This window comes from Podarcis vaucheri (genome assembly GCF_965113315.1).
Source record: "Podarcis vaucheri genome assembly, chromosome: 14".
NCBI lineage: Eukaryota > Metazoa > Chordata > Lepidosauria > Squamata > Lacertidae > Podarcis > Podarcis vaucheri.
Genome location: NC_138752.1, coordinates 37,528,854 through 37,549,787, shown reverse-complemented (window position 1 = coordinate 37,549,787; position 20,934 = coordinate 37,528,854). Strand labels below are relative to the sequence as shown.

General features: G+C 46.0%; 2 protein-coding genes across 2 annotated transcripts in view; both read left to right on the top strand.

The window, feature by feature from the left end:
* ABCA3 (ATP binding cassette subfamily A member 3) overlaps window positions 1-20,934 on the top strand; it is a 272,379-nt gene that overhangs the window by 107,814 nt on the left and 143,631 nt on the right. The gene's annotated exons all lie outside the window — the stretch shown is intronic.
* On the top strand, window positions 7,279-20,748 carry METTL26 (methyltransferase like 26). Its single transcript, XM_082198972.1, has 7 exons — window positions 7,279-7,402; window positions 7,442-7,744; window positions 11,169-11,331; window positions 14,737-14,796; window positions 16,454-16,521; window positions 17,689-17,767; window positions 19,545-20,748. The coding sequence occupies exons 2-7, from the start codon at window positions 7,539-7,541 to the stop codon at window positions 19,590-19,592; spliced, it is 624 nt and encodes a 207-aa protein (XP_082055098.1). The 5' UTR covers window positions 7,279-7,402; window positions 7,442-7,538; the 3' UTR covers window positions 19,593-20,748.

Genomic DNA, 20,934 nt, shown 5'->3' with positions numbered 1-20,934 from the left:
CTGCGGGAGAAGGTGCGCCTCGGCTACTCTCTTGGCTCTCTTGGGCTTGATTCATACGAGCACGCGAGTGCAGCAGGTTTCTGGGATTCTCGGCACCCCCAAAGCAATCCTGAGCTGTATAAAAGTGGGCTGGACCGCTTCATGGCAGCTGACCAGGAATAATATCTGGAATGTTTCATTATGTAAATAATTCCCTGCAAGGAGAAAACTACCACATCAGGGCTGTAGTCCAGTACACCCACACATACTAGATATTTATTTTTAAGGAGAGTAGCCTCCTGTGTGAACTATTGCAGCAAAAAACGCAAGGAGTCTTGTGGCACCTTACAAGACTTAAGACACATTTGTTATGACATATGCTTTCAGGTCTTACAGTCCACTTTAGCAGATTCAGGTAAGTGTTATCTTGAGTTGCAGGTATACACTGATGGAATAACGAGGGATAACACTTCATACATCTGATGAAGTGGATTGTGAGCCACATAATAAAAGCGTTTGTCTTTAAAGTGTCACAGATGGCTATGTTTTAATTTCTCTTTAATGGAAAGGAGGATTTAAAAATTTCATTCTGTTCCTATGTGTTGTGCTCTGTTTTACCCCCTTATTCTGCCCCATGCCTAGAGAAAAGAGAGCAGTTATTCTACTTGCTGATTCAGGGCCAAATGTGTGAACTGGTTCTACTAGCCAGGCTGGAGTAGAGGAACTGAATGCAGAAAAATCAAGGGATGTTTATGCATGTGCCAATCAGCAGACATTTCTTCCCATTTCCTGATCAATCTTTAATCTTCCTGTGTGCAGTGAAAACATCTTAAGGACTAGCCTGCTGGGTCAAGCAATACGGTCCCATAGACCTGCTTGCTTTTTGTGTATTCTTAACACAAAATAATAATAATAATTCGCTCTGTTTCTTATGTTCAGGCTGTGAGTGCCATTCCTTATGTTGCCAAAATATGGAACCACACACAAACATACACAAAATGGGAGGCATCAGCTGGCCTGCAGTGGGGGGAGCAGTAACTCAGTGGTTTGCATGCAGAAGGTCCCAGGTTCAATCCCTGGCTTCTCTAGGTAGGGCTGGGAATATCCTCAGCCTGAAACTCTGGAGAGCTGCTGTTTGTCAGTGCAGACAATACTGAGCTAAATAGATTAGCAGTATGAGTCAGTAGCAGGCAGCTTCCTATGATCCCAGAATTCACAGAAGCACAAAACACAACAACCGTGGGGAATGTAGAACAGGAGGGACTCAAAAACAGGCAGGGAGGGCTGAACGTGTTTGGAGACCATGAAACACTGCCTGATTGTGTTCAGGGGAGAATAAAATAAACTGGGGAGAGGAGAATGGAATGGAGTGGCCGGAATTCGGGACATGCAATATTTTGTTGCAGCCTATTTGTGATAATGATGACAATAGCAGGAAAGCAACAGTATTTCACACTGTAATATGTACATGTGTGCCCCAAGTATGTACACAAACTCAGGGAGAGCTGTGAGCTTGCTTTTGTTGGGTAATCTCATTTATATTATGTCTAAATTGAAACGAGCAATCTCTCAACTCCTCACAAACACAAAGAAGCCCTTCTCTTTTCTGACCTTTCATATTTGTTGAAAATCCCTGCTCACAGCAATATGTCATGGAGAACTGTAGGATGCTCTTGAAGAACCATTCCCAAAATATAATTATAAATTAGTCTTTTCTAGAACTCATTTTGAATGGCAATTCTGGATTCAAACTCTGTTTGAATGGCAATCCTAGTTGTGATCACTTGATGTTCTTGTTGTCATTTTGAAAATATCCATATTCTGCAAATAAAAAAAGCAATTGATACTATAGTATACAATATTACACTGGAATGTTTAAATGTTTCTTTGAGTGTCCTTGAAACTTCCTGCCACACCATCCTCTCCTGCTACACCACCAGTTTACTGTTTGGGGAGTCTTTGAGCCAAAAAGCAGCATATAAATTTAACAAAATATAGCCAGCTTATCACTGTGCTCTACAGGAGAGGGCATTCTGCAGACATCATCTCATTAGGAGATACCTTGCCTATGATATAGGAATCAGCTTTTAGTGCAGGAGAACATATCTTTGGAATTCCCTCCCATTATATACCAGACAAGCGCAGTCTCTGCTGTCTGATGCCTGTTTAATACCTTCCCCTCCAGCAAGCCTTTGAAGTGAAATTTTCTATCCCACTCTGTGAATACGTGAAATCATTTTCATTGTTTTGATACATGAACTTGCTTTATGGTTTTGCAGTTTTATTGTAAAACTGCTTCGTGGTGTTTTCTACAAAAGCAATTCATAAATGAAAGGAAAAACACAAATAATCAAATTCAATGCTTCATCAAAATATGATTTCCCCCCTCCTGCATTTTCTGCCAAAGGGGCTTCTGCTGAAGAGGATTCTACTCTCACCAAAGCTGGAAATAAAACCTATTAGTCTTTGGTGCTGCTGTTTCCTGCAGTCTGAGAGCCTTCAAAAAGGATGGCAGATGCTCACTGTCAGAGCAGCTGTTTCTGTGTGCAGAAGGTCCCAGGTTCAGGCCCCCACATCTCTGGGGTATGGCTGGGAGAGAGAACCCTGCCTGAAATTCCAGAAAGTTGCTGCCAGTCAGTGTGGACAATACTGAGCTTGATGGACCAATAGTATGACTCAGACAGTATCATGCATCTTCTTATATTCCTATGTATATTAAGAGAAGTGCTTCATGGGAAAGCCAGCAGGCTCTGCCTTGCCTTCACCTTTCTCCATGTGCTCCAAGGTGAGCCAAGTTCAGAAATGACCTTGGGAATTCCTGCTCTAGCTAGCCAAAGGTCGGCAACGTTGCAAGGGTGACTTTGTCTGTTTGTAGGTGAAAGGTGCCGCTTTCGTCCCGCTGTTGCATTACATGCCCTCTAGTCAATTGACTACTACTATTCAAATCCAGCCTACCTAATGAGCACTCGGTGCCAAGCTACAGAAGAAGTTAAATAAGATGGGTGCCTCTTTGCACCTAACAAGCAGTTTTTTAATTAACTAATTAACTAATAATATATATTTAAAATGTAGATTCCAAAATGTAGACAGCTGGGAAGGGCTGGTAATTCACAAGACCATATGTAGTGGGATTTTAAGCCTTTCTTCCCCTCCTGCAGTGCTGAGGAAACTCTTCTGAAACTGGTACAGTATTTTGCATTGAGAAGAAGTGCTCCCCCCTCCCCACTTTGGCCGAGATGCAGTGACTCCCCTGCACACCCACTCAAAAACAAGTGGCAGTTTTTTAAAAAGGGTGTTTTCCCCCTTGAAACTGCAAACGTTTCACCTCCCTTCCTGCTGCAATCCTAATAATAATATAACAAAAGCTGCATGTTAGGTTATGTCCACATTAGTGACTTAAGCAGAGCCATCTTTCCCATAGGGCTTAGTGGTGTGTTGCGCCAGGGTGCTGGTCTCTCAGGGGCGCCACAATGAGTGGGAGACTGCGCAGCTTTGCCGGCGGCCTCCCCTTTCCCTGCATGCCCACCAGCTGCGCCCTGTCAACCATATGGCTGGCAGGCATGCAGCTTGCCTCCCAAGCCTCCACGGGAGTAGAGCGATCCCTGCAGAGGCTTAGGATGGAAGCTGCAACCCCCCATGGCTGGCAGTGCGCAGCTACCCCCCCCCCCCACTATCCGTGGTAATTTGGGGGCACTGGTCAGATATTTGCACCCTGGCGCCGCATCTACTAAAGATGGCCCTGGACTTAAGACACAGCAAAGTCCTAGAGCCATAGAATTGTAGAGCTGGAAGGGACACCCCCCCCACACACACACAATGCAGCAATTTTTAGCAAACCCACAACCCAGAGATTTAGAATCTCATATTCTACTGACTGAGCTATCACATTGTCATCCCTTCTTGCAGCTGTGTTTCAAGCCACATTTGCACAAAGTTTCATCTCATCAGAAAGCAGCTGAGGAGGTCTTCTACTGAGAAGGATGGCCTTTTTGGTTTCCCTGCCCCTACAGCTCCCCCCCCCAAAAAAAAATCTATCCACGAAGCTGTCATCTTTGTATACCTATTCAGCTAAACGTGCATTGTGCCAGGCAGCTGGCTCAAATGTTCATATTACCCTGCATCTGCTTTTCTAACCGGATTGGAGCTGGTTTGAGAAAAAGACAGCAGTATTTGTCAAGAATCTACAGGATCAATATGGATTGTGGCTAAGTTTGTGTGAATGTGGCTTCAAACTCTAGCCATGGGAGCCCACTGGATGTGGAGGAAATGGAAATGGGAACTTGCATTTTGATGCAAAGATGTCTAGTCTGGCCCTTGAGCAACTGGGGGAAAGGGAAATCCCAATACGTACCCGTCAACATTTCATAATGACAACAGGGGTATGTGTCATTAGCACCCCAATTCTCATGAAACACCAATTCTTACAGCATGGATTTTTGAGGGTCTGCTGGATTCACATCAGAGAGCAATGTTGGTGGTGCTTTAAAAATTATATAATTGCACCAGTAGCTGGAAATGTTCCAAGGTCCATGTCCTTCTGGAAGCTGAGCTTGTTTACATGAATGAAGTGGATTCAGAGCTGGATTTACTAATGTCTGGGCCATAGGTGAAAACAGTTTACAGATTATCCCAAGGTATGCGGAAGCTTTCGTAAGTTGTGGGCAGATCATCTTTCTTATGTATCGGGCCCCCTATTCATACGGATGCAAAATTAATCCAAGAGTTCCACCCTTCTGGGAGCTGAGGGACACAAACAAGTGTCCTACATTATAGGCGACAATCTTCTAAGCCGCAGTGTTGTCCAGCTGAGATATTATGGCTGTGCACACATTAGTTTTCACTCTGGCTCCAGTGCTCTCCCACTGCTGGTGTTTGAAGCCAAGTGCATAGGACAGTGGTTCTCAAAGGATGTTCTGCCTGGACACTGAGGTCCAGCGCCGAGGGCCTTCTGGTGGTTCCCTAGCTTCAAGAAGCCAAGCTACAGGGAACCAGGCAGAGGGCCTTCTCAGTTGTGGCACCCGCCCTGTGGAATGCCCTCCCACCAGATGTGAAAGAGAAAAACAACCACCAGACTTTTAGAAGACATCTGAAGGCAGCCCTGTTTAGAGAAGCTCTTAATGTTTAATAGATTGTTGTATTTTAGTGTTTTGTTGGAAGCCGCCCAGAGTGGCTGGGGGGACCCAGTCAGATGGGCGGGGTATAAATAAATTATTATTATTATTATTATTATTATTATTATTATTATTATTATTAATTATTATTATTATTATTATTATTTGGCAGGAGAGGGTGGCAAGTGTGGCAGGAAGATTCAAGGACAATCAAAGAAACATTTAAATATTTCAATGTACTATCCTATAGTTTCAAAATAAATCTTTTTGGATATACCATCAGAAACATTATCTGCACCTCTCTTCAAGAGCATTGGCTGATCTTCCATGGTTCTCCACAGCATATTGTTGTGAACTGGGATTTTCAACTCTGACAAATTTTAAAGATCAGAAAAGAGAAAGTATTATTTGTGTTGATGAGATGAGAGCTTGTTTGTCTCAATTCAGACCCAATATAAATGAGGTTAGTGGAAAAAGCAAGCTCACATCTCTCAGTTTGTAAGGTACATATGTAAGAGGCTCGTTTATAACTATATTTTGGGAATAATTCATTTCTTTTGTAGTTGAATTGTTTTATACTTTCTGGGTGCCCCATGATCAAATTATAAAATAGTTGTGCTCTGTGTTCTCAAGCACTGCTAGTTGTTTCTTTTTATTTTCCAATGTATTTCTTACCGATAAAATATTTGGCGTGATGCAAGCAATTTTTTATTCCGAAACTGTGGCCCAGAAAAAGAAAGTTTGAAAACCACTGGCCTATGACATTAGCCACAACAGCTAACAACATAATAGTTTTTAAAAGTTTAGGAGAGTTTGAATTGTTTAAAGTAGGTATTATTTTAAGCAGTATTGTTTTGCTGCCCTGGGCTCCTTTGGGAGGAAGGAAGGGATACAGATCTTTAATAAAAATACTAATACATTCCAGGATGGTCCCTTCAGCAAAATGGGTATAACAACAAGTCTGACATAACTTCCATCCACAGTCCTCCCCCTGTAAAATATGGGGTTTAATAAAGATGGACTTTATCTACATTGGCATTAACAAAGTAAGTTTTAAATGTTTGCAAACTCAGAAAAAAAGTTACATTTTGTCACTTGCCCTTTTTTTTGGTATAAAATAAAAAATACCACTGAAAAGTCAGGAGCATGTTATTTTTTCACGAAACTAACGGGAAAATTACAGGATGCTTACCATTGCGTACCTATAGGTGGCTCCCTCTTACGGCTTGATAGGAACCCCCAGAGCACAAATTTCCTAACCGCGCCGCTGGTGTAGTGGTATCATGCAAGATTCCCATTCTTGCGACCCGGGTTCGATTCCCGGGCGGCGCAGGATTTTTTTTCATTTTTGGTTTCGTTTTACTTCGCAAACACTATACGTATGTAATATTTGCATGCACAAACTCGTGATAACAGTTTCCCGCTTCTCCTCCTTTGTGTCACGCGGCTGCTTTGCGTCTATATCCGCTCCATGAGTTTAAAGCTGTAATTCTGCGTGCATATTTAGCTGGGAACAACCGCCACTTAAACCCAGAAGAAGGGCATTACTTTCGAGTATACACGAACGGGAAAAAGCTATTTGTATTCAGGGCTCACCCCCGTTCATTACACCCAGAATAACCTGTTTTCCAATACAGTTTAATTCTGTAGAGTATTTGTAAAGGATAATGCAAACCTATATTACAGGGTTGTTGAATTATAATTTAGACAGTGAATATGAAGTCTTTCAACACAAGAAAACTTAATAATAATAATAATAATACGAATTGTTTTTATTATTAATTAACAACAACGTCTCAGAGGAGTACACCAGTTCACCGGCTACTGCAGCAAAAGGGAATAAAGAGCCCTGCGGACTAGCACCTTGAAATATCCCGTTTCTTTTTTGCAGCCGAAATTTCAAAGGAACCTGTAAGGCATGAATTAGCTACAGCAGCGCAGGCACTTACTAGCAGCGCGGGCACTTACTAGGGTTTATTTGCTAAGTCCAAACACGCATTCAAGAAGCCCGCGCTTCCTATCGTTTGAAAATCACGATCCCTCCATAAACCTGGTTTCCGGACTTTCCAAGCACCCGCTTGCAAAACCATCTCTACCAGGAGGAGGGGCAGAAGTGGAACCAATAGCCACGCTCCCCACCCCGCGCGCTGCATTCTGGGAATCGTAGTCTTTTGCTTTGTGGCTTCATTTAACTTCCTCGATCTCCTTCCCTCCCTCCCTCCCAGCAGCTCGGAGGACAAAATTCCCAGCCTGCAATCCTTGGGTGCGGGGGTGCGAGCCTCCTTAAAGGTAGACCTAGAGGACGAGCAGGAAAGTCCTTGCAGGCTGCTTGCAAGGGGCACCCAAGCGGATCCTGCAGCCAAACTGTTGCAAGGCGCCCTGCGGCTCTCCTTCTGCTCTGCAAGCGGCAAGTCCCTTCCAAGGACCCCCTCACTCCTCTTTTGCAGGATGAGTGCCGCGTTCGTAGCAGCGGCGGGGGAGAGGAACAAGGAGCCTATCCTGAGGGTCCTCCGGGACTACGTGAGCCCCTGCCAGCCGCAAGTCCAGGTGCTGGAAGTGGCTTCAGGCTCCGGGCAGCACGCGGCCCACTTTGCCCAAATGATGCCCAACGTGGTTTGGCAGCCCTCGGATGTGGATCCGAAATGCATCGAGAGGTAAGGCGAGGCGTAGGAGCCTCGCTGCTGGGGCGGACCTGGGAGGCTGGTCGGATGGATCGTCGGAGTGGACTTGCACGGGATTCCCCGCCGGTCCAGTCTGGACACGAGGAAGACCCCCCCCCCTGCATCCTGGGTCTCGTCTGAAACGTGTTCTTGACGCGCTTCAGGCCTCATGTGCACCATATACATTGAATGCACGGACTATGCCATGTGGCTGGTAGGTGGTGGGTGCTGCTCCTCCTCCCACCCACTTTCCACAGCTGGCTGGCGGGGGCGGGAGTCTGCTCTGCCAGTGAGTTCCGTGCAGGAAACACACTGGCGAAGCAGCCGTGCCCAGCGGGACTGAGCCCCACTGCCACCACTACCCGGCCCATGAGCTGACGTCACGCAATGCCACCAGCAGATTGGCAGCAGGTGGGCTTGGTTAGGGGGAAAGGGATCAGAAGCCCCCACCCCCCACCCCATGGTGAAGTTATTGCATCCATAAGAGGATGGCACGATGGCTTTCCGGTCTCTCGCTTTCTCTGTCGCTCCCCCACCCCGCAGAATGGACGTACAGAATCTTCTCTGCATTACAGACAGTAGTTAAGAAATACATCTCCTATTAGCCTGTGCCCACCTGTAAGACTAATGCTGGAAATTAATGGTTTTAGGGCTGTGGTCAGTATAAAATATTTCATTTGTATTTATTTAAAGGGATTTAAATTAAGGGTGCTTTAAAACTGAACCTGGAAACAAACTGGCATAGTAAGTCTGGTCTCTAGCTCCTACCAGCACCCTGGCAGCTGTGTTCTGTACCAAATGGTGTTTTTGAGCTGCCTTTAAAGACAACGCCATGTAGTGAGCGCTATTGTATTTGTTTGCTTGTTTTCTTCTTCTTCTAAGCATCTTTAACTGGTCTTTAACTGAAACAGCATCTTGAAGGTTTCTTTCTTTTTTCCCTTCAGGTTTACAAAAAAAAAAAAAAACTAAAACAGAGATAACACGCAATGAAAAAAGAGTGGGGAAGGAGGAGGAAAAAAGCAAACTCAAGCTCCAGCTTTTGAAGCTGCTGTTCTAAAAATGACCAGCAGGGGTGGAAGCAAATCCGAAAGCCTGGTGGAATGGCTGTTCCTAGGTGACAGTTGAGGTTGGGCAAATTAATGTAAAGCAGTAGTTAAAAAGTGTCCCTTAAATTGTACTTGAAAGTGAGCTTGTCCATAATGATTGGCCAGCTTCATGGTTAGTTGGTTGCTCTGATTCTTGCTACGAAGGCTGGTCTCAATGGACCTTGACCACGTCCAGCAAAGCACCTCCTGTGCCTCTAAACACAGGATCACTGAGCACTGCTCTGTTACACGTTAACTCTTCAGCAAATATCAGTATTCATTCTGGTTTTGCAAATCTGAAACATATTACAAGAATCCTTGGGGCAGGTGGGGCTGGGGAGGAAAGTATACCACGCATGGCTGAAGTCAGAGCCCCTAGTTTAGGGGATGGCGCAGACCATAGTTTAGTGTCAGGCCTATAATTCTTTGAAATTAGTACCAAACTAATATTACATCATGGGATGCGGGTGGCGCTGTGGGTTAAACCACAGAGCCTAGGACTTGCTGATTGAAAGGTCGGTGGTTCAAATCCCTGCGGCGGGGTGAACTCCCGTCGTTTGGTCCCAGCTCCTGCCCACCTAGCAGTTCGAAAGCACCCCTAAGTGCAAGTAGATAAATAGGGACCGCTTTCTAGCAGGAAGGTAAACAGCGTTTCTGTGTGCGGTGCTGGTGCTGGCTTGCCAGATGCAGCTGCGTCACGCTGGCCATGTGACCCGGAAGTGTCTTCAGACAGCGCCGGCTCCCAGCCTCTTGAGCGAGACGCAACCCTAGAGTCGGACATGACTGGCCCGTACGGGCAGGGGTACCTTTACCTTTAAGATTACATTGGGATGCGGGTGGCGCTGTGGGTTAAACCACAGAGCCTAGGACTTGCTGATCAGAAGGTCGGCAGTTTGAATCCCCGCGACGGGGTGAGCTCCCGTTGCTCAGGCCCTGCTCCTGCCAACCTAGCAGTTCGAAAGCACGTCAAAGTGCAAGTAGATAAATAGTTACCGCTCCAGCAGGAAGGTAAATGGCGTTTCCGTGCGCTGCTCTGGTTCGCCAGAAGCAGCTTAGTCATTCTGGCCACGTGATCCGGAAGCTGTACGTCGGCTCCCTCGGCCAATAAAGCGAGATGAGCGCCGCAACCCCAGAGTCGGCCATGACTGGACCTAGTGGTCAGGGGTCCCTCTACCTTTACCTTAATATTACATCACTTGTGTAATTAGCAATTGCTTTAGTGGTTGGCATTATTATTATTTGTTAATAAAGTAAATCATAGTCACAGGATCTGAACTGGGTTCCTAGCAGGATGGGTTGATGGGTGCAGGGGCCTTACTACTTTATTCCCACTGCAGTTCTGATCCAGAAACAGCCCCCCCAAACCACAACTTGCTCTTTCCACTGAAAGCAAAGTTTCCATTGGCACCTAAAATGTCCTAAGAACATTCATATATTAAGCTAACACTCTAATAGACATGCTATAAAAGGAAAACAGAATAGGGAGAGGAGATGAAAGCCAGCTGCTGCTTAATTGGCCAATGGATGAGGACAGGTCAGCCTCCCCTTTTCCAGGAAGGGGGGGGAGAGAGAGAGAGAGAGAGACAGCCCCGCAGTGGCCCTTGGTAGAGGCCTGAGTACTTTTCATTTTAAAAGTGTTTATAAAAGCTGTGGATGGCAAGTGCGATCTGGGAAGAGGCGTTCTGTCTGTGAGAAGACCCTCTTTAAGGGCAACGTTGGCTGCTCTTTCCTTTTTTAGGAAGCCTGTGGGTCATTTCCCTCCTATGCACAATTTATGCAGGTTTAATTGATTAATTGGAAGGGTTCTTCTGAACTCTTCAGCAGCTTTGCTTGTAACACAACCAACCTCCTTTGCACTTCATTTATCAGCTGGATTTGCTTTATGCTTTCAACTGGTGCAATGAAGCCATTTTAGGAATGGGCCTTTAGCTCAGTGGCAGGATTATTTGCCCTGCATGCAGAAGGCTCCAGGTTCAGTCCCCGGCATCTCCAGGTAGGGCTGCATGAAACCCCCAAAGAGCTGCTGCCAACCTTTGTAGAAAATACTGAGCTTGGTGGACCAAAAGTTGCTTCCTGTGTTCCCACATTCAGACTGTGCAGTTAATGGACTTGTGCAAGGCCTCCTCTGTAAATGGCAATAGGCATCTCATACATGAGATCATCCACCCCTGCTTTGCCTGGAGGCTCTCCTGCTGAGAAGGGCCCTGGACCTGTACCCCAGAGTCTCCCACCCTGATGACACCCCTGTCCCTACTGAGAGCAAACTGCTGGTGCCGGCTCTACCGTTGACCCTTGCCCCATCTGCAGTCTGGCTCTCTTCCTTCTCTTTCTAGCATTTCTGAATTTATCAGGGCGTACCGCCTCCCGAATGTCAAACCACCCATTTACTTGGATGCATCGCGCAGCTGGGAGACATGGGGCGGCTTGCGCCCGGACTCTCTGGACCTCATTGTCAACATCAACATGATTCATATCTCGGACATGAGCTGCACGGAGGTGAGGCCACGGTCCTGTCAGCCCGCTTGGCAGTGAAAGCCTGTACTGTGTCTGCTGGGAAGTCAAGCCCACTGAGCTGAATGGGACTTCATATTATTCTGATTTATTTACCCAACCTTCACCCTAAGGTGCCAGGGCGGGTTAGAACAACAGAAACACCATGCTAAAAACAGTTTGAAATGTGGTGCTACAGGTTGATAATACAGTACCTAACTTACGTCAAAAGGCAAACTTGTGGCCGGAAAGTTCTTGCAAAGTATGATTTTATGTGAATTTGATTGCATCCCAGGACTTATTAACGACTGCTCCGTTGCGCTTCCATGGAATCATAATATTATTTGTAGCATTGGATTTATGTCTCTGCAATAACCATTTGTCCGCACTGTATCATTTTCTTTTTAAAGTTGTGGACCATATGACACCAAACAGGCAAGCCATTGTTCATTTCTGTATCTCTTTTAAGTTTGTGATGTTATATGTGGCAAAAGAAAGCAATTTATTTAAAAAGTTTAAAACACAATCACAGGAATAAGGTAAGGCCCTAAAATATCCATCTAGGGTGCCGGAAGGTAAAAAGGAGTGTCTTCACCTCTTACTCCCACGTAAGTGCATATAGTGGGAACGGGAACGTTTTTCTGCCAATTTCTATCAGGGTAATTTGGATAATGCCTTTTGCCTGCCTGATCAAGGGAGAGAAAGGGGTGTGTGAATGAAAAAAGTAGTCAGCTGTACAAAGGTAAAATTTACATTAATGACTCCACCCACCTTTGCCTTTGAACCTGCCCACCAATAGAATCAGACTGCCAGGCACCACCTGAGCCAAATGCTTGCTGGACCAAGAACCTAGCCCAGCCCTGGCTCTCCAAATGCTGCTGAACTCCAACTCCCATCAGCCCCATCCAGCGTTGCCACTGGTCAGGGGTGGTGGGAGTTGTGGTCCAGCAACATTTGGAAGCGGGTATCAGGTTGGCAGGGGCCAATTGGATCTTCTCAAGTATGGATCGTCTTAATTTTATGGCCCCTTGGCTCAGTGCCCTACAGGTGAACCGCCTGCACAACCCTAAATCCAATTCTGGAGGTTGGGGAAAGATGACACTAACTGTTTTGATTTGACATCTTAGAAGCTTCCTGGCAGTAGGTCCAAATTATACCTAAGTAGCTCCTTAACTGGTTTCTACTGGTAAGCAACAACAGGCCATTAAGTCAGGAAATGCTTATAAACTAGAAGAAAAAAGTGATTTTTAATTCCTTTTAAAGTCACTAAGTGTGTGTTGCACTAATAAGTAGTAGTAGATGCATGTTTAGCTGTGTGCTAGCAGCAGAACCTTGTAGTCTCTAGTTACTTATGTTACCAAGCCTTGTTCATATAATCATAGACAGCACCAAGAACGGTGGCACGTAATCCCCCCACCCAAATATAAGATTTTAACAATCTGCTTTTAAATGAAGCAACATCCATTTAGACCAGGGATTGTCAACCTGGTCCCTACTGCCCACTAGTGGGTGTTTCAGGATTCTAGGTGGGCAGTAGGAGGTTCTATGGCACCAGCTGAATCCTCCTTCCATCGAGCACTGGTGGGCGGAAAGGAAATTTTACCATCAAGAAAGATGCGTTGGTGGGCCGTAGGTATAAAAAGGTTGACTACCCCTGATTTTGATGGTCGATTTGAAAATTCTCGGAATATGCTCAACTGATCCGTTTGGGAGGGGATGAAAGCCAACATAACAGTAGAGTAATCCCTTTATATCAAATGGTCTGTGAGAGAAAGCAAGCTTTCAGGTTTGTTTGGGTTCTTCAGCAGGCTGCCTGTTAAGGGCCCAAACAAAAACCGGAAGGAAGGAGACAAACCTTAGTTTGCTCATTGGAATAATGGAACAGGGAGTGTGTTCCGTGGAGTTAAGGGTATTAGTCCTATCAGTTCCCACTTTTGTTTTTGTATTTCTGCTTAATCTTCAACCCAAGAGTTCCTACCAACTCCTGGACTTTTTGCAGCCCAAAAGATCAGCTATGGCATTCAAGATTTTTCAAAAACAAATAGTCGTTGCAAAGAGAGGAGAGTGAGCTGGACTGGGAGAAGGTTGAGTTGGGGGCTTTAACCTTTAGTCTCTGCTGCTGCCCTGATTGGATGCGCCTTCTCCAGCCTCCCATCAGTGAGTTGCAATGAAGGCAGTTGCACTTTCCTTGCTTTTGGACTTGAGTGGTCTCTGTGTAGCTAATGCAAGCGCCATCTTGTGGTTCTTGGTTGAATGTCCTTCTAGCTAACAACCTTTCCTGGGCTGTTTAGGGAACCGGCATCACCAATAGCAGAAATCTAGTGTGTTCCTCCCAGTTGCTTATACACCTACAAGTGGTGCACCATATGGCCAGCTGAGGCTTTTAGTATAGCGGCACCAGGCCTTTGGAATGCCATTCCCTTTGAAATCAGACCAACACTAACAATTCTGATATTTTGCTGCCTGCAGAAAATGCTTCTGTTTTCCCAAGTGATTTTAGAGAATTACGGTAATTTGATTCAGTGTTGGTCATATCTCCTGTATCTTATGATTTTGTAATTTTATGGTGGTTTAACAAATTTATTATTACACTGCCATGAGACCTTTTTCAATGATTTGGCAGGTTAGAAGTACACGCAGGTCTCGCTTACCGAAAACAATGCATTCCTAGAAATTATTAGTTATGAGAGTGTTTGCATAATGAGTTGATAATTTCCATTGATTCCTGTGGGGAAATTTATAATGTGTTCCTGACCACAGAATTTTGACCCCCGAAAGCAAAAAATATAAAAAGCATGCTCTCTGATTTTGTCCAATCACTCTCCCTCCCTTCTTCCCTCTGTTCCTCAGCCAACCTGTAAAAGGCAAACAAGGAAATAAAAAATAAAGGTTTTGTTTCGATATCTGAATCTGTGGTGCGTATAGTAAGGTTTGAGTACTAATTCACTGTGCTTGGATAAGTGAATTTTCACACGTTGAATGTTCAGAAAGCAGGACCTGCGTGCATTCCTACAAATAAACTGATGCAACAGTGAGAGAAATGCACTCTGCACATGCTTAATGGAAGCACCCCTGAGTCTACGTAGAGTCCATTTCCCTCACCATTGTTGACCAACTGCATCTATGGAGAGGAGGTAGTCTAAGGTGCCTCTTGCTCTGGAAACCAACCACAATTTTGCAAAACTTACACTGTGTTCTTTTACTGTTCCGTAAGGAATCTGCAAGAAATAGAATTTAGATACACAGGAAAGATCCTACTGGAAAGATCAGTTGCCACTTTCTTGCTAATTTTTATACATATCCTGCAAACGCTTTGTGATTCTCATGAAATCCGCTCTTTCCAAATGTGCTTGTTAACCTATTTCCTTTGCATTTTAATTATTCCCTGCCCCCCCCTGCCCACAACCACAGGGTTTGTTCAGAGGAGCAGGAAAGCTGTTAAAGCCTAAAGCGGTGATGGTCACATACGGGGTAAGCTGTCAGTCAGGATCCTTGTAATCTAGATGCTGCTTTTGCTGAAGCAGCCTTTGTCGAGTAGGTGGCCTCTAGGTATTTTGGACTACAACTCCCGTCAGCTCCAGCCAGCAGTTAAAGAAAACAAAAAACATTGTGCAAAACTTGCATTTCCTCCCAACTTGCTAAATTCTCCCTCTGTTGCACGAATTTGGCTACATACATACCATATTTTTCGCTCTATAGGATGCACTTTCCCCCCTCCAAAAATTGAGGGGAAATGTGTCTGCGTCCTATAAAGCGAATGCAGGCTCCTTGGCTTCAGCGATAGCAACGCGAAGCCTCCAAAACGCAGAGGGGGTGCTCCCTCCGCGCTCTGGAGGCTTCGCGTTGCTTTCGCTGAAGCCTGGAGAGTGAGAGGGGTTGGTGCGCACTGACCCCTCTCGCTCTGGAGGCTTCAGGGATAGCCGCCTGAAGCCTGCGGAGCACAGCGCGAGTTCCTGCTGTGCTCCGCAGGCTTCAGGTTCCTTTTGCTGAAGCCAGGAGAGCAAGACTCTCCTGGCTTCAGCAGAGAGGGAGAGCTGCTCAGCGCCGCTTCAGCGAAGTGGGAGGAGAAATGGAAGGGGCTCCGTTTCTCCTGCTGCTTCTCTGAAGGGGTGCTGAGCAGAGAGGAGGAGATTTTTCTTCTTCTTGTTCTCCCCCTCTAAAACAAGGTGCGTCCTATAGAGCGAAAAATACGGTACATGCAGATAATGCGCTGGGAAATGTCCTTCCATTTGCAAGTAGCAGCAGAGGAAGGATTTTTCTCATGACTTAAAGAGGAGTGGGAGAAATTATATTTACTTCTCTTAAAAAACCCTTGATTATTCTTTTCCCCAAAGATGCTTTTAATGCCACATGTAGTTTTGACCCTAGGCGTGATGGTACAAGGACCCTGAACTCCTTTATGTTGTGTCTCCTTAGAACAGCCTTCCCTCAAGCTGGCAACCTCCAGATGTTTTGGAGTATAAATTGTAAGCTGAAACATCTGAATGGCACCAGCTCAGGGAAGGCTGCTCTAAAGTAACCAGAACACAAAGCTGCTTTTTGGGCCTCTGGTGGTGGTGCAGAACCTGTGTCACTCCAGATGTAACTGGACCACAACTCCCAACATCCTTGGCATTGGTCACTCTGGCTAAGATTGAGGGCAGCTGCATTAACCACCTCTTGAGGGCTTCAGGTTTATCCTTTGCAACAGCCTAGTGTTTCTGTGTATGCAATGTTTTGCTTTGGTCTCGGGTTTGGGTTTTTTTTTTTGGAAGTTGGTCGCATTCGTTGCCAACAGTAGGCCATGTCCCCCCCCCTAGTGGCAAGCCTTGGCTCTGCAGAAAATCCAAGGTGCATTTTCTCACACTGGCAACTTTGAGGTAACATGGCTGATGGTTGCTGTTTTTTTGTTTTTTTAAGCTTTCTGTAATCTAAGCCCTCCATAATTTCTGAAAGCTTCATTAAGAGGAATTAAGCTGTTTCAATTTTTAGATTCCCCCCCCCGCCAGTTCTGAGTTAAGGGGTGGCACACATTATTTGATTTTTTAATAAAACAACATTTTTTTAAAAATAATAATATTTGATTGTTTGATACCACTTTGTCTTAAACTGTTTGGTGTGTTTTTCCCCTGCCTGATTCCACACCAAGCCTTATGCTGTGAATGGCTGCATCTACCCACAGAGCAACGTGGACTTTGATTGCTACTTGAGGCAGAGGTAAGGAGGAGCTAGGCCAAATCAAAGGAGTTACTCGTAGCATATAAAGCCCTCAGCAGCTTTGGAACTACTGCGCCCTTTCAGCCGTTTCCATCTGTAGAAAAGGCACTTTCAAAAGTCCTGCATAATGTTCATTCTACAACTGCAAGGAATCTTCACTTTCAGCATGGCAGTAGGTATCATTACCCTGCCTGCTGATATTAAGCACTATGGCTGATGCTTGGTAAAAAAAACCCAACAACAACCCCTTTCTGTTTTTGTTTTAGCAAGTCTAGCCAGACACGTAATTTTATCAGGTTCAAAGATCTGTTGGTTTTTTATGTATATTTGGGTGGTTTTATTTATGTCTACTGTTTCTCAAGTCTCTGGGTTTTGGGGTTATCTTTGCTATTTTTAAATGTTTATTTTATACCATTTTATGCAAATAGTATAAATGAAGCTACCAGCATGAGTTTGACCAAACTGCGGGAGGCAGTGCAAGACAGAAGTGCCTGGCGTGCTCTGGTCCATGGGGTCACGAAGAGTCGGGCACGACTAAACGACTAAACAACAACAAATGCAAATGGCTTAGAGATTTATTTATTTTTGATTGAGCAGTATATAAAATAAGGAAGAGTAGTGTGGCTCTACTCCTGAGTTTTACTTGGTTGACATCTGCACCATCCATTCAAAGCACTCTTACACCACTTTAAACAGTCATGGCTTACCACTAAGCATCCTCAAGATTGTAGTTCATTGAGCATTGTTAGGAGGCCCCCATTCCCCTCACAGAACTACAGTTCCCAGAGTTCCCAGGGAAGAGGGATTGACAGTTACACCACTCTTGACAACTGTAACTGTGTGAGGGAAATCGGGGTCTCCTGGCCACACTTGGGGAAGTCATGACTGCTAAAGCGGTATAACACTGCTTGGCATATAAGGCACAGACATGGCTCAATTCAGGCCATCGTTAGCCACACACACAGAGCTACAATTCCCAGAATTCCCTGGGAAGAGGGAGTGATTGTTAAGCCATTGTAGGCATCACCTCAAGCAGGATTCTGACATGGGTGGGTAGGAAACCCTCATGTGGAGGCAGCAGTGTTGCTCTCTGTATGGAAGCACCTCTTGAATACAGTGATAGACTTCATTCTCTCTCTTTCTTCTCCCCTCCACTCCCAACTACAGAAATCCAGCCTGGGGCCTCCGGGACACGGCTTTGCTGCAGCAGCTTGCTGAGATCAATAGGATGTGGTTGGAGAGGATGGTAGGTGGTCATAGGAACCTAAAGAATAGGTTTGGGGGAAGGGGGAGTGTGCTGCCCCACAACTGTTGTTTGGCTCCTATTAGCTCTGGCTAGCGTGGCTCCAGGATCTGGGAAGATGGGCACCTGTCAGGGATGGGTGTCAGGAGCATAAGTCACACGACATCAGTAAAGTTAATTCTTTATTCAAGGAAGCAAGTTCTGCTTCGGAGGCTAGGCGTAATAATCACAGCAACTCTTCCCAGCAGATCTTGCCCTAATGAGGCAGTTGCAATAACTGAAGGTCCCTGCCTTCCACAGCTCTCTAAATCTCCTCCTCCCCATGGTCCTTCCCAAGCAATTGGGAGACCAGTGGGGAGGGGATCTGGTCGCAGCAGGAGCAGGTGACACCCTGACTTCTTCACCAGCCTGACTCATCTCTGCTTCTTGGCCCCTCTCCTCTCCAGTCTCCTCTTCTGGACTGCTCTCTGCCACAGCCTCTTCCTGCTCACCAAACCCTGTTGCCCCTTCATCTTCCCACACCTCCTCCCAGTTTGCTCCTTCTTCTGCCTCTGACCACTCTTTGTCATCCCACCACCAACCCCCTGGCTCTGAGCCTTTTTCCCCTGGGAGTGCCTTTGGGGTTCCCCAGCTGGTTTCTCCCACCACTGAAGTCTTGTTGGCCAGGTGTGGAGTAGCACACCCCCGCGAATGGCAACAGGATATCTGTGGGTGAGGGAGGGGAAAATACGTGTTGCAAATTGATTTGCGAGGAGCAAATTTGTCTCTTGGCGAGTGCCTTCACTATAAGAACACCGTGGCTGTGTTCTCCCTCCACTGGGAATCAGTTGCTGGGAACAGCAGCTGGAGGGAGTGTGTAGCTGAGGTTCTCCTGGCAGTCTTCTGGTTCGACATGGTGAGAATGCAGGCCTTTGGTCTGATCCAGCAGAGCTCTTCTTGTCTTGTTCTGAAGCAGAGTGTGTTAGACATTCTTGTGGGTCAGGTGTGAGGAACCTTTGGCCCTCCAGATGTTACTGAACTACAACTCCCATCAGCCCCAGCAAGCATGGCCAACGACCAGGCGTGGTGGGAGTTGTATAGTTCATCAACAGCTGGATGGCTAAAGGGGGTTGCAGACTTTGGGCTCTTAAATTCCAGTGCAGCACAAAAATTTGACGTCCCCACCTTCCATTCTTTAGCATAGTTGTGGCACCCCTGCATTGTGGCACCCAGTATCATTGTAATGGTTCCACCACCCTACAACCGCCTCTTCCAGAGGTTCCCCACACATGCTGGGCTCTCCAAGCAATTTAGGTTCCTGACCCTCCAGGGTTCTGAGTTGCATGGAGAGCCTAAGAAACTGCCTTATATGGAGTCAGACCATTAGTACATCCCGTTCTGTATTGCCTGCGCTTGAGTGCTTCTCCAGAATGTCAGAAAGGGTTCTGTGCCAGGGCTGCCCAGAGATGCCAGGGATTGAGTGTGGGACCTTCTGGATGCCAGGTAGATGCCCTACCACCGAATTATTGTCATTGCCTACAGGAGCAGGGCAGGTTAGCCAGTGCAGAACTGCAGCCCCCAACATGTGGAGAGCTGCAGGAGAGGAGAAAGCCGTACAAGGGAGGAAGAGGCTCTAGGGAATGTGCCCCTCACTCTCCCCACCCCCTGCAATGAGAATCTGGCTTGGAGGGGAAGACACCCCTGAAGAGGCCTAGTGGTGTCTTTGGTTGAACTGTGTGCCTGCGTCCGTATAATGTGGCTGCCAAGTGTCTCAAGTAACCTCAAGATTTTCTGCTTGCAGGTCGACATGCCTGCAAACAACAAGTGTCTTGTTTTCCGCAAACACTAAGCCAGCCCATCCACTTTCTCTGCCAAGGAGAAGGGACCACCAAGGACGGTCAAAGTGTCGCCTGCCGTTGCCAAATTTGCTCTGTGTCTGTCGTGCTCAAGCCCACCAGGTTTCTAGTAGCTTCTTCGGCTCCTGGGTGAAAATAGCTCTTGGTGAGATGGGAATGATGTCCTGTATGAAGATCTGCATCAGGAGGGAAAAGCCTTTACAGAGAATGGAGCTTTGCCCAAAGGTTTCTGGCCAGTGTTGAGCTAGCACAGGGATGGAGGAGCTGCAGTCCTCCCAGATGTGCTTGGACTCCCAATTCCCATCAGCCCCCAGGCAGCATGGCCAGGGGAGGAGGCAGGGATGGAGGGAACTGAGCCCAGGCACATCTGGAGGGCCTGCAGGTCCCCCAGCTAGCCCGTTCAGGCTTCGATTTTGGTATTCGCTGCTGGTTTCGAAGTTGTGGGTTAGACATGGGCATCCATGTACCCATCTCAAAACACCTTTGTCTCTTGTGCATGATTATTACATTTCGCCTGCTTCAGTGAAGGCTTTGTTTTCAGGCCTTCTTTGATGGAGACCTTAATGTCCTTTGACCCTGTAACTGTGACTTTTGGGTTAAGAGGGGATTTCGGAGTAGAAAATATTACGGAATATGGGAGGAAGGAAAGCTCAGAATGACACTTCCCCAAGTAACTGAAGGCTATCGTGCAGAGCTAGATGGGAAAGATGGATTTGATGACTAGTATTCTTTACAGGCTCTTTACAACAAAGTTGTTAAAATACTGGGTATTCAATATTGTAATTCCACTCCTGTATTCTGAAAACGCTACCACCCCAATAACAACATATGCACCTGCATCTGTAGGTTAGCTTACAGTCTAGCAGCTTTAACAAGTCTTCAGCTGAGTAATCCCCCCCCCCCCGCCTTTGCCTGTTTCAAGTGTTCCTCAAGAGGTAGCAAATCACTCCAGCACATCTTTTAAAAAATCTGTATGAAGTAATAGCTCCCTCTAGTGGTGATCAGCCACTAGAGCAGCAACAATGTATAGCTAAGGGCTGAGCTTGTGGGAATAGCAAGCAGGAAGAACTTTGCCGGGGAGATCTGTGTGGATGTAGTGCTGTGTGGACGCTGCTGCATTTGAGTGCAAATAAATATATTGCTTGGGTATTGCTTTGTGAGAAATGTATTCATTTACTGTACTCGATTGAAGTACCAGAGCTTTACTCTCCTATGTAGTCTAGGTTGATGATAAGCAAAGCCAAAGTTTAGATTAAATCTTTGTACCCCCACTTTTCTGTTATAATAATGTTCAAAGCAGCTTACATAACAAAGGAGTAAACCTTGCAATATGTA